The 12,480-nt window shown below is 42.1% G+C and overlaps 2 protein-coding genes across 9 annotated transcripts in view; both read left to right on the top strand.

Moving 5' to 3' along the window:
- Window positions 1–3,936, top strand: part of B3GNT2 (UDP-GlcNAc:betaGal beta-1,3-N-acetylglucosaminyltransferase 2) — a 73,974-nt gene extending 70,038 nt beyond the window's left edge. For all 3 annotated transcript variants that reach the window (XM_050972599.1, XM_030235704.2, XM_030235703.2), the window contains one exon: window positions 1,482–3,936. In XM_050972599.1, the coding sequence (XP_050828556.1) occupies window positions 1,491–2,684 (1,194 nt within the window). In that variant the 5' untranslated portion in view covers window positions 1,482–1,490 and the 3' untranslated portion in view covers window positions 2,685–3,936. The remainder of the gene's footprint in view (window positions 1–1,481) is intronic.
- Window positions 1–12,480, top strand: part of LOC103821345 (uncharacterized) — a 45,101-nt gene that overhangs the window by 11,569 nt on the left and 21,052 nt on the right. The gene's annotated exons all lie outside the window — the stretch shown is intronic.

Here is a 12,480-nt window from a genome sequence, read left to right on the forward strand (position 1 = left end):
ACAGACATTTTTCTAAGAGGCCATCTTTTCTAGGATTTGGCTTTGGATTTCAGTTCCAGAAAAACACCCACACACCCCCTTTTGGTTTTAATGATGGTTATGGGTCAAAGAAGAGAAAAAAGATTACTGATTATTTACTTGCTGCTTTCTTCTTACATTTTTAGAAGTTTAGTGTTTAACTTGTTGAGAAGTAAAACAAGGTAAGGCTGGTGAAACCATAAGAGACCAAGGGTCAGTGTAGCTCAGGTGTCTGGGGATGGCTGAAAAAAAGAAAACAGCAAGTGCAAGGTGTACTTCTCAGTCTGCCTCCCTGTCTGCTGTTGCTCTGTGACCTCAGGTCCTGAGGTACTGCTCACAGCTGGGCTTCCAGCAGTCCGTACAAATTCTTTATTACATTAGGTTTTCCTGATCTTCCAATAATCATTTATATTCCTGGCACATGAAAGTGTCTTTGACAGTGAGTTCTGTATGTGACTTCAGCATAGTCTTTGTAACCTTCTTATTCATTCTGAATTATTTGTGGAGCTTGTACATTGATGTACCCCAGAGCTAGTAAACAGTTTGGTAAGCACTGCTCTAGAGGAACACACTGTTTTCATGTTGCTCCTTGTACTGTATGCCTCGTACCTGCATTCTGTCAGCTGTGGAAGAAAGAGGGATTGATCCATTTTCTCCCCCTGTAAAAACTGAAGATGGATCATGGAACTTTTTGTATGACAAAGATGTACACATACTGTTCCAAGTCTTGCATATATGGGAGACCTCTCCTTTTTTATTTCTTTTCAGGTTCTTTTCCTTCCTCATAATAATTACACTTCTACTTTCATTTACTGTTTGAATTCCCTTTTTCCAGTTGGGAGGGGAAAAAAATTCCAAGTTCTTGTTCTCTTCTGTCTGAATATCAGCAATGCAGCTGGCAAGTTTTGTCAGCCTTTCTTCCGAGGAGCAGCCAAGTGAAATTGTCAGAAACTGATTGTGTGCTTTAAAACTTGGCTCTGCCCGTTAGGTAGTTGGAAGGTGTGAGAGTGCAAGTATAAAAGCTTGAAACCTAATTTAAAAATAACTGACCTTATCATATAGCAATTTATTCTATACCCTTCAGCTCACCTTACTAGCAAAAAAAAAAAAAAAGTTTCTCTGTCTGCCAAGCTAAGGGCTCAGATTCTAATTATTATACAGTCAAGTGTTTAAAGGGGATCTAAATGAGAAGCAGAAACTGCTGGCTAATTTAGACTCAACATGAAAAGCTGCGTAACTTTCCTAAGCTGGAAATGGAAACTTCACATTTGTACCAGCTTGGTGATGCAACCCCAAACCATATGTGTATGTATTAGAGACTGATTAGCTTTTGCTTCTTTGGGGGTGTAGGTAACCCTGGTTTTTAGGCTACTAACTGGCATTTGAAAGTAGTTTGCATTTTTAATGAGATCAAGAACTTGCTATGAAGAAAACTAAAAACCTTTTTTTGAATTTATTTCTAGATATGAGAAATGAGTGTTGGACGCAGAAGATTAAAGCTGCTGGGAATTCTGATGATGGTAAACATTTTTATTTATGTGATTGTGGAAGTCTCCAAGAGTGGCAGCCAAGACAAGAATGCAAAAGGCCGTGTTGTTATACCACGTAGCAAATTCTGGAGGAAATACACTCCTCACAAAGCTTATTGGAACAAACAGCAACAGAAGCTTGAGTTGCTGTACAACCCTATTCTGTCCTTGCTTTCCAATATGACTGTGGAAGAGAACTTGGTTTCTAACCTGAGCGTCCTCAGTTCCTGTGACCCTGACCCCTTGGTGCACTCAGAGATTAGTGACTTTGCAAACTTGCCAGACAGATTCAAAGACTTCCTCCTCTATTTGAGGTGTAGAAATTACTCATTGCTAATGGATCAGCCAAACAAGTGTGAACAGAAACCTTTCCTGCTGCTGGCCATTAAGTCACTTATACCCCATTTTGATAGAAGACAAGCAATTAGGGAATCCTGGGGCAAGGAAATAGAATCAGGGGATTTGATAGTCAGAAGGGTCTTCTTACTTGGGCAGACCCCACCAGAGGATCATTTTCCTGACCTTTCACACATGATTAAATTTGAGAGCGACACCCACCATGACATTCTCCTCTGGAACTACAGAGACACTTTCTTCAATCTGACTCTGAAAGAGGTGCTGTTTCTGAAGTGGGTCAGCAGTAGCTGCGCAAATGTGCAGTTTATTTTTAAGGGTGATGATGATGTTTTTGTGAATACCAATCAGATCCTGGATTACTTGAAGAGCTTATCAAAGGAAAAAGCCAAAGACTTATTTATAGGTGATGTGATCAAAGATGCTGGACCTCACAGAGAGAAAAAATTGAAGTACTACATCCCAGAGAGCGTTTATGAAGGTTCGTATCCGCCGTACGCGGGAGGCGGTGGGTTCCTGTACTCTGGTGATCTGGCACTAAGACTGAATAATGCATCTGACCAAGTACTCCTCTACCCTATCGATGATGTTTATACTGGAATGTGCCTTCAGAAGCTTGGGCTTGCTCCGGAAAAACACAAAGGCTTCAAAACATTTGATATCGAAGAGAAATACAGAAATAACATTTGTTCCTACACAAACTTAATGTTAGTGCATAGTAGAAAACCCCAAGAAATGATTAAGATTTGGACACGCTTGCAAGACCCACACTTAAATTGTTAAAATAATGTGCAGAAGTGTCTTAAGTCCTAAAAAGTTGGCAAGTTTGGATCACTGAAGCTCTGTTTAATAACTGAATTTTTGCTGTAAACTTTTTCCTGTACTTCTGAAATCGAGAGTAATACTAAAATTTGAAGGGATGGCTTGAAGACTTGGTCCTGACTTTTCCACTGGTGGTCCTGGTGGTCGTTATGTTTCAATATTGGTCTTAATTTTGAAAAAAGACTTTGAAGCTATAACTAGCTGTCAGTGACTGGCTAGCTGTACTGGAAACAGGGATTGCCTACCACAATGCATCTTTCATCAATTGTGATGGTGGAAAATAATTTTCCCTTGAGTGGTGTTTGTGTGTGGAAACCACTGTAAATTGAAAATACACAAACTGGGGGAATGTAGTTTTACTTTTAGATACGATATGGTTACAAGACTTTAAATTTTAGGGTTTTTTTATTTTATTTACAGTTTTCAGTTCTTTTGCACCCTGGAGAAGTATTATTTTTCTTTCACTTACAATCCTTTGTGCAAAGTGTACGTGTGTCTGAAGGATATACCCTTTTATTAGATGAAGCTTTTTTTTTAAAAAACTAACAAACAAACAAACAAAAGCATAATTCTGCTTGAAATGCCCCCTAAGAGCTCAATGTGTAAGGGAAAAGATGAGGTTTTTTCAGGGCTGGGCAGGTAGGGCTGCCCCTGCCTCAAGCCTACATACTGAAGCTGACTTGTTGCTCATGTTATTTATGTGGAAAGCTACTCTGGTCAAGCCTGTCAATCCTTGTTTTCTGTTTGGGCACTAAATGTGATCAGGTGGCTTGATTTGCTGGAAATGACTGAAATTGCACATTGCTTCTTGAGAGCATGGTTTGGGTCTCCTGTAAAGTGCCAGTGAATCCAGAATTGTGCACATCCCAAGAGTTTCAAATTCCAAACCAAACTTTGAAGTTTGCATGAAGCCTCATGTAGAGTTACATGTGTCCTCAAAACTCAGATCTTCTCTATTTCCACATCTTGCTTAGAAGAATTACTCTAAATAGTGGTCGCTTTCTTTGTATATGTAGAAGTGCCTGTCTATTTATTGTTCAGATTGAAGACCAAAACATTTTCTTAAATATATATTTTGTGTAACATTTTATTTGTATAGTGTTGTCACTTGGATATTTAAATAGAGCATGATATTTTAAATCTGAGATGTGTAACGTGGTAAATAAAGCTAATTGTTATTTTTGAACTTGAAAAATAAAATGTGATTTAAATATTTCTGGTAATGCTTCATGTTGACCTGTAGAGCAGTTGCACCCTACATTTCAGAAGTTCAGAAACAAAAGGTTTTATTTGACAGATTTATCTAAGCTTGTGTAGCAGACTATCAAGAAAATGTCACGGCTATACCAATATTTATTAGATGCTGGAATAGATGGACAACTCTGGTGAAAGCAAGGGCGACATTAAATGCCTTGGGACAAACAGTATGTACAGAAATAATTGTCTGTACAATACCATTGCTGGTGCAACTGAAAGGAGTCAAGGAGTGGATTGAATGGCTGGCACTTGAATTTTTGATTAAAACAACTTGGCAGCAACAGCTCATTTCTGCTTTTTCACCAGCTTTCTTTTTCCTCCGTTTACCTGGAACAAATGGGGTGCTTTATTTGTCCAGGGAGAGGTGAGGTGTGCTGGTCTTCCACCTCTTTGTTCTGTAGACAATCATGTTGACCCCATCGAGGATAAAAGACAGGCTGTGCTCTGATGTTGTGCTGTGAGGTTTGACCTTGTGCTTTGTCATTCCTCATGGGAAGTGACACCTTTCTGAAAGAGCTGCAGGTTTTACATGAGTTACTTCCTACCCTTTTTCTTTAAATATTCATGGGATTTTCCTCAAGATTTGGGCCAAGTGAAAGAAAATAAGTTGTGCTGATGGTGAGAGATGCAAGGAGAGATGTAGTGTTAAGAGTCTTGGTGTGGGGGAAGGAGGAAGGGGGACAGAGAAAAAGTGAGGCAGAGAAGAAAAGGAGGGCACTAGGGGAGAATGGAGACATGATGGGGAAAGAGAGGCAGAGACAAGTGAGGACTGAACAAACTGCTGAGGTCTGTGGGAGGATCAAACACGAACAGGAGGATTGCAGCAAAAAGAGGGACAGGAAAAGAGCCCAAGAATTAAATCGTGTGAGTAAGGTAGGGCGGAGTGCACATGTGATGTTAAGTGAAACGGGTGTGATTGGTGGAGTGCCAGCATTAATTATTTAATTTATACCTTTCCTGGCAACCATGAGGTAAAAACCAGGTCTCTTGTGTGGGATACACCTGACAATAGGGAAAAACAGGCTGGGTGGCACCTGGGGGAGGAGAAATGCTGTGAGAAAGCATTTCCCCACCCTCGGAAGGGACAGGAGAAAGGGCAGAGGACAAGGCTGAGCGGGTGGTGCTGGGTGGCCAAATAGGCAAAAGGTGCTGAGGAGAAATCTGACAGACCACTTTTGTTTACTCCAGGTGTAGAGGAGCACGGGTGGCTGTGCCTGGTCCACTCCCACTGAGAAAGAATCATCTTGGCAATTGGCAAATAATTGGGAGTGTGTGAAGAGTAAGGGGAATAAATAGTAAGGGGAGATAAAGGAACAGAATGCATCCAAAAGCACAATGGGAATGGGATCTAGGGACACAGAAGGTGAAAAGTCTTTAAAAAGTATGTGCAACAACCTGTAACTGCTGCATTCTACTGTATCTTTCTTAAATACTGTTAAATACTTAAATTTCTATTGTATTTTTTTTAATTAAAAGGAAGGAGTATACTAAGATTGAAGGCATGAGAAAATTTGACTACAATAGAAAGAATGGAATTTGGAAACTGAAATAAGATGTGTTTGGTTGAGACAGCTGAATGTGGATGCAGTCTTTGTTCTTTGTTCTTTTTTCTTCCCTGAATACGGCAGGGAAAATGAAGTGCTGCTATGATTAAATAATGCTGCATCAGGGTGAGCCATTAGAATCCATTAGCTTGTTTGTATAAAGGCTCAGGCCTTTGCTTCAAAATCCAGTTGGGAGAAAAAAATGCAGGATAAGGAAGGTAAATAAGCTATAATTAATGCACAAATTATAAGGTTTATCTTCCAGAGGATGGAGTCCCTGTTTTCTGCCAGCTGGTTCCTTGGCCTGACTGCATTTTACACTTAGATCCCTTCCTCCCCTACCCAGTTTTGTTATGCAGGCTTGAGTGAAATGTAGCACTTGACAGGGCTGGTGATAAGAGAATTCCTGGCAGTTCTTTTCTGCTTTTCAATGTTGGGAGCACAGAAAGCCAAACTTCAAAAGGGGTTTTGGCTGGAAAGTACAAGAAAGAGGCCTATTAGAATTCACTGAAGGTTTGCATTGGGTATGCAAGTCAGCAAGGATCCTCACGCAGGTAATGCTGAATTTGAGCAATCCAGCTCTTATCTGGTGCTGCTGTTCTGATCTAGCCCACAGTCAGCATTCACCCCCTGAAATTCGGCTCCTTTCCCTTCTGCCTTACTGCACCTCATATGTGTAAGATTTCTACTCCAGTTGCGTTTGCTTGAGGGCACCGATCCAAATGAGTTCATGTCTGCACTGAACTATTTCCTTCTCAGAATTATCATGAAACTAACTTAGCAAGCAAATAGGGCAGGGAGAGCTGCTTAATGAATCCCTTTCATGGACAGAAATCATGCAGGTGGTTCTGAATTCTGTCAATCAGCCCGAGCACAAAACACTCTTCAAATTCTCTCCTTTCTCTTCCTCGAACATTTTAAAGATGTTGCCCCCCTCCTTGCTGGATGAAGCTGAGAACAGGAGTGGGAGTGAGAATTAAAGTAAACTGCAGTTCTGGAAGCAAATTTTCAAAATGTCAGGAGTGATGAAATACTGAGCAGGTCAGTTTTTCAGTTGTTGTGATCAGTATTTGATTGCTAATCACAATTTATATTTGTATTGGCTCAGCCTGCTCTAAGTAGTGTTTAAACAGCTCTGGCTGGATTCTGCTGAGGGGTGGCTGAGCAACACCCTGTGGGCTTTGTAGGCCAGCCTTTTCAAAAGATAAAAAGTCCATTTCCATTTGTCAATGAAAACATTTGTACCCTGTCTAATAATACTTGTCTCAACCAGGTGAGCTGGGCTTAAGTTGGTCTTGGGGTGTCAGTCATCATTTCAGGCTCTGTTAACATCTGTGTAGGTATGGAGCAAATCTCTGTGACCTCAATTTTTGCTCAGTTTTCTGTATTTTCATGTTATTGCAGCTATATATTTTTTTTTTTTAAGTTACCTTCAAGCCTAAAGACTTCAGACATGAGTTATGTGCTTCAGGTGAATGCACAGTGGGTTTCCTGTCAGAAATGCATCAAGATAAATTTGACAATTTCAAATTTTATATGGAGAGAATTCCAATCCGTCTCCTAATTTCTAGGCTCCTTGATTTACCTATGTGTGTTCAACCTGTGTCATTTCCAGTCTTTCCTGCTAAGGTCTCCATCTAAATGAATCCATCTTTCCTGCATTGTCACATGTTTTTGTTCCCTCTGTCCCCTCATCTCTTGGTGGACACTTGTGTGTTTGTGTCTCAAGTAAACCTCAAGGTTTTCTGAGAAAGTTACAAAAAATTTACAAAATCACTTCTATCAGAGCCTGATATAAAACTCTTTCAAACAGGGGAGTAAATGGGGGAAAAATGCTGATCTGCCAAACAAGCTGTGAACTTTCTGACTTTGGAGTTGGCTTTTCTAGTGCCACTGCCATTGTAATTTCTTTAAACAAAAGTGCTCTGGACAGATTTGGAGAGAATTTCTACAGGGATTAGAAATAATCCCCTGACATCTCCTGTTAGATTTTTAAGACCAGAGCTGCAGCTTAGTATTTGCTGTGGCTGTATTTTTGTGTCCTTTTCCCCTCTTCCTCCATCCCTCTGGATAAATTTTGGCTGAATTCTGCAAAGATGATTCATTTGTGTTTTCTCATTTGTCTTAAATGTGTCATGTTTTTTTCCTCACTACTCCTATCACTTATACTCCCCCTCTTCCTCCCCTCAAAAGTCAATGTCTCATGACAGCCCAAATTTTACCTTTTTTTGGGGACATTACACCCCCACTGTGCTGGCAGATCAGCCAGGATGCCCGTGTGTGATGAGTATTTGAAAGCCCGAGACACCTTGTGCTTTTCTTCTTTTCCAAAACCTGCATAAGTGTTTGCATTTCTTATCGTCCCATATTCAAACATATACAAATTCTTTTTGAGAAACAAATGAGGCAGGGAGAGCAGTGGATGGGAAGAAATCCCCACTAGAGATGTTACAAAGTTTTGCCAGGGTAGGAAATACTAGGCAGAGATGAGCTAAAAAAATGAAACCTCACTTTGGTGGATATCTTGTTTAGTCACAATGGGAAGCAAGAGAAAATTTTTAAAGATAAAAATCCAAAGGAAATGGTCTCATTTTCCTTTCCTTTCAATCTTTCTAAGATGTTAGGAAACAGACTCCTGCTTTAGATGTAGGTTTGGCTGCTGCCCAAGAGACCTAAAAGTTTCATAATCTTGTTACTTGTTGACCACTTTGTTTATGAGAACATAAATGCCAGAGAGGCCAAGTGAATTGTTTTTCTTAGGCCTGTCCTACATGATTTTGATACAGTGCCAGCAGTGATGATGCTTAGCAGAAGATAATGGTGAGTATCCCTAGCAAGAAAGCTGAAACGTAAGCCATGCTTTGTGATACCTGGAAACTGGAGGTCTTTCAAGAGAGGTGAGCTTTGTTTGTGCCCTTCAGTTTTCAGAGAGGTTCCTTGTTGGATCTGGTCTGGGAATTTGTTCTTAGAGCTATCATCTCGTCTCCATAAAAAAACAACCTGGATTGTTCTAATGAGTGCTCAAGGAAGAGCTGGACCTACCCAGGGCTGCATTTACCCTCCAGCCCCTCAGAGGAAGAACAAAACACTTCTGGTAGCTCATGAGAGCCTTTAATCATTAGAAGATTCTCTAGACCACAGGGGTTGGTGACAAGCAGTGAAATTATCTGCCAGGAATTTGTCTTTTTTGCTTTTTCTTTACCTTCACTGTCAAAGAGCTCTATAACAAATCCTGTGCTGTATGAGCACGCAGCATCCAGTGCTCCAAGAATGAGAAGATTGTCAGTCAGCTGCCTCCTCCCTGGATACAATTTGAGTGAACACTGGGAATATCTTCAGTATCTTTTTGGACTGGACCAGCCCAGGGGGTGTTGCTGGTACAGCCATCAGTGATACAACTTAAACTTGATGCCCTGGTGATCTTTCAGTGACAAAGTATGGCAGGAAAAATTGAAGGTTTAATAGGTAGTCAGTAGTTATATATGCATTGAGCAAGGTTTTTGTTTCCTCCAGGAAGTGTATCTTCATGTGATACATGTCAGCAGTTCTTATTCAATGCTCATTATCCACTTATTCTTCTCCAGCTTTCTAATTTCTAATTCCTGTGCTTTCTTCCTCACAGGAAAGCAAGATGAACCGTTTTAGCTACAAGTGGAATAATATTAAATGTGAAAAAATTGGGTTTAGAGATGCAAGAAAGTGAATGCCACAGTAGGGGCATTATGGAGGGGTTGTCTTTGGACCTTTAATTGAAGCATCTCAAAACTTTTCAAGAATATTCACATTTGATCTAAGTTTGGAACTGACATCCTTCAATTTGCTACACTGAAATAGCATTTGCTTATGCCATCATTTGTTATATTTCCCAGCTCTCCTCTGTATTGCCTGAGCCATCCTGTCTGATGGAGTTGCAGCTGCCTGCTGAAAGTGAAATATGTGCCTGTGTCTTGGGAGGAGGAACTGGCATGGACCCAATGCACTGAATCTCAGAGGATGCCTGGTCCCTGATTCCACTTCCAGGCACTTCCAGCACATGTGAGGGCCCTTTCCTGCTTGCCTGTGCTTTTTCCATACTCTGAGTGTGTTTTAGGAGAGAACGTGGACCTCCTGCTCTGTGTGGGTGGTTCAGAGTGTGACAACCATTCCCAGATTTATTTTTGCTTGTTCCCAGCTGGTCCATTCTGGATTTCCCCTCTGAGGATGTTTGTTGTGTGTAGCTAGTGTTTAATGCTGGAGACACCTGAATCATTCTATCGGGGTAATTGATACTGACCTAATTACACAGATGAGTTTTGCACTGGAATTTTTAATGGCACTTAATCATAATAAGAGTCCTTCATTCCCTGTGTCTATGGTTTGGCCCTTTTCCTCATGTGACTTCAAAGAACAAGGGCATTGGATGGAATTATTTCCCTCTATTTTGTGTTGGGTAACTCTGCGCCTCCTGCCTGGAGAAGCAAGGGGAGTTGCTGCAGTTTAACCTCTCCATGGAGAAAGCTGCGGTTGAATCCAGTGACACTGTGTTGTCCCTCATCCAAACAGGATGTGGAAGTACTCAGATCTCTGCAGGAGATTGCCAAGGTCAGATGAGGATAGGGAGCTCTGCTCAGTAAACCCTTAAGCCACATTTGCAGAGTGGGAAGTCTGCTAGAGAAGATCCATCTTTGTATTCCATCCTGTTGACATACATCCTGTGGATGGTGTCCCTCTGGAGAGGAGGCTCCTGCAAAATCCAGGAGAGTCACTCCACAGCTTCCCAACTGGTGGATGTGCAGGGCTGTGTCCCAGAGCAGTGCTGCAAACAGGAGAAGCCCAGGTGATAAAGCCACCTCCTCTCCTAGTTTCACCAGGCTGGGAGAAGGTGTTCCAGGGCAGTGTGATTCCAGATCAGCAGCTGTGCCCTTCCTCCAGCAATCCAGCCCAGCAGGAATGGTCAGGGCAGGAATGGTGCCAAGCCCAGCCTCATGTGGAGCAGCTGAAGTGGTAAATGATGCCCTTCACCTGCCTGTATCTGGTGCACAGAAATATTTTAGAGGCTTTTCCCCCCCTCTGTCTGTATCTTGTCCATGATTTCAAGTGGAGCACAGTGGTTTTGAAAAACCCGTGGATAGTTTATTTCCAGATGCTTGTTTACACCTTGCCTATCTCTGGGGGACCAAACAGACTCCACCTCAGCCGTGTGGGTGTAGTTCTGTGAGAGTGAGCAGATAAACATGGTGCTCCAGAGCTGATATTGTTTCTATCCCCAGAAGGGAGACTGTGAAAGGAAAGGGCACAAATTGCAGAAGAAAACAGCCAGCCTTTCATTTAGTCACCTGGCATCTGCTTGAATAAACTGGTGCTGCTTTAACATTACATTAAACATCCCTCCCACCTACTTCTTTTTAAATTCCTCTTGAGTTTCTTTTCCTTTTATTCTGGTCTGATCTGAATATCCCAAGGTCTGGAATTTGTCTTTTACAATGATATGTAGCTCGGCATGATGCCAGCCTCAGCTCCAGGGAATCTTTGTTCATGTTAACATCTAAAAATCTTTATAAACATATACTTGGAGGAAAAATAGTTTGGTATTCAAGAAGCAGGATAAAGAGTAAGAAGGGCATTTTCAATATGCACACCATTTGGGTTTGCTTATCCCAAAAGGGCAGAGGTGAACTGCAGAAAGTGCAGAAGGAGACCACAGGGACCCACACGTACCAGCTCCAGTCTGTGTGAGGTGTGAGCCCTGGATTTGGGAAGGAATGACTGAGGAAAGGCCTGAGAGGGCTACAGAATCAAGAGTGGCCTGGAAAAGCAAATGGGGGTCTTCAGCAGGAGAAGCACAGGAAAAACTTGTGGGCTTTTTTACACACAGCAGGCACTAGATTTTCCCAATACCAAACTAAACCTTCCCTGACTCAGCTTAATACCATTTCCTTGAGTCCTGTTGATAAATAACATAGAGAGTAGAAATTTTCAGTTCCCCTGAAGTTGCTGGGCAGAGCCTAAAGACTAACTGGCAAAAGGGATGAAAGAATGTAAAGGCATGCACTCAGGATGATAAATGTAGCTGGAAATGTATGTGTGGAGAAACAGAAAATGATGTCTGTAGTGGGTTTTTGGCAAGTTGTGTAACAAGAAGCAACACTGCATGTCCAAAAAAAAAGTTGAAGGAAAGGCCACCTGGAATATTGAAGGATTCAGTAAGTGCAACCATCAGAGACCCCTTTAGATGACCCTCCAGGACCATAAAAGGCCTTCCAGTAGGAGACAGATGCATGCAAATCAGTTCCAGGAAAAGTGATGTTTATGTATAAGCTAGGAGGCACATTGTAGTGAATATGTATGATTATGATAGGATAAAAACCCTGCTGCAAAGTCTCACCACACACCTCAGATTGAAGGAGACATCCTCCTGTGTGTCCTGTGCTGATAAAGGATGCCAGCTTTCTAATGCTTCAAACTGTGTTGGAAAGTTTCCTTTCTGGCAGATGTTAGGATCACTGTCGCTGGCCTTGAGAGTGCTGCCTCACTGAAGATGCTGAACACCCCACTGGGGTTTTCCCTCAGTCTCCTCTTGTCCAGCCTGACTAGACCAAGTGACCTCAGCTGCTCCTCACACGGCTTCTCCTCCAGACCCTTCACCATCCTGGTGTTCCCCAGCTTCCACTCACTTCATGTCACGGACAGGCTGTCACTCGGGTCAGTGCCTGCTCAGGGAGGAAGGTTGAGCTTTGTTTCTCTGTGGTCATTCAGCAGAAACCCAGCTGGGGATGAGCCACCAGCAAGAGCCTGGGGAGGCCAACAAGGGCCTGGCAGAGAAACCAGCCTGGGAGAGCAAGGGAAGGTTGGGATTGGAGAGGTTTGTGTGATGTAAAATCTGTCTTTTGCTAGGGGGTTTTACAGAGTGGCTGGAAGCAGGGGAGGGCATTAAAAGCTGTTTGAGGTACCCTGGCTTCTCTGTGCTGAGGTTTTTT

The sequence above is a fragment of the Serinus canaria genome, chromosome 3, assembly GCF_022539315.1.
Source record: "Serinus canaria isolate serCan28SL12 chromosome 3, serCan2020, whole genome shotgun sequence".
NCBI lineage: Eukaryota > Metazoa > Chordata > Aves > Passeriformes > Fringillidae > Serinus > Serinus canaria.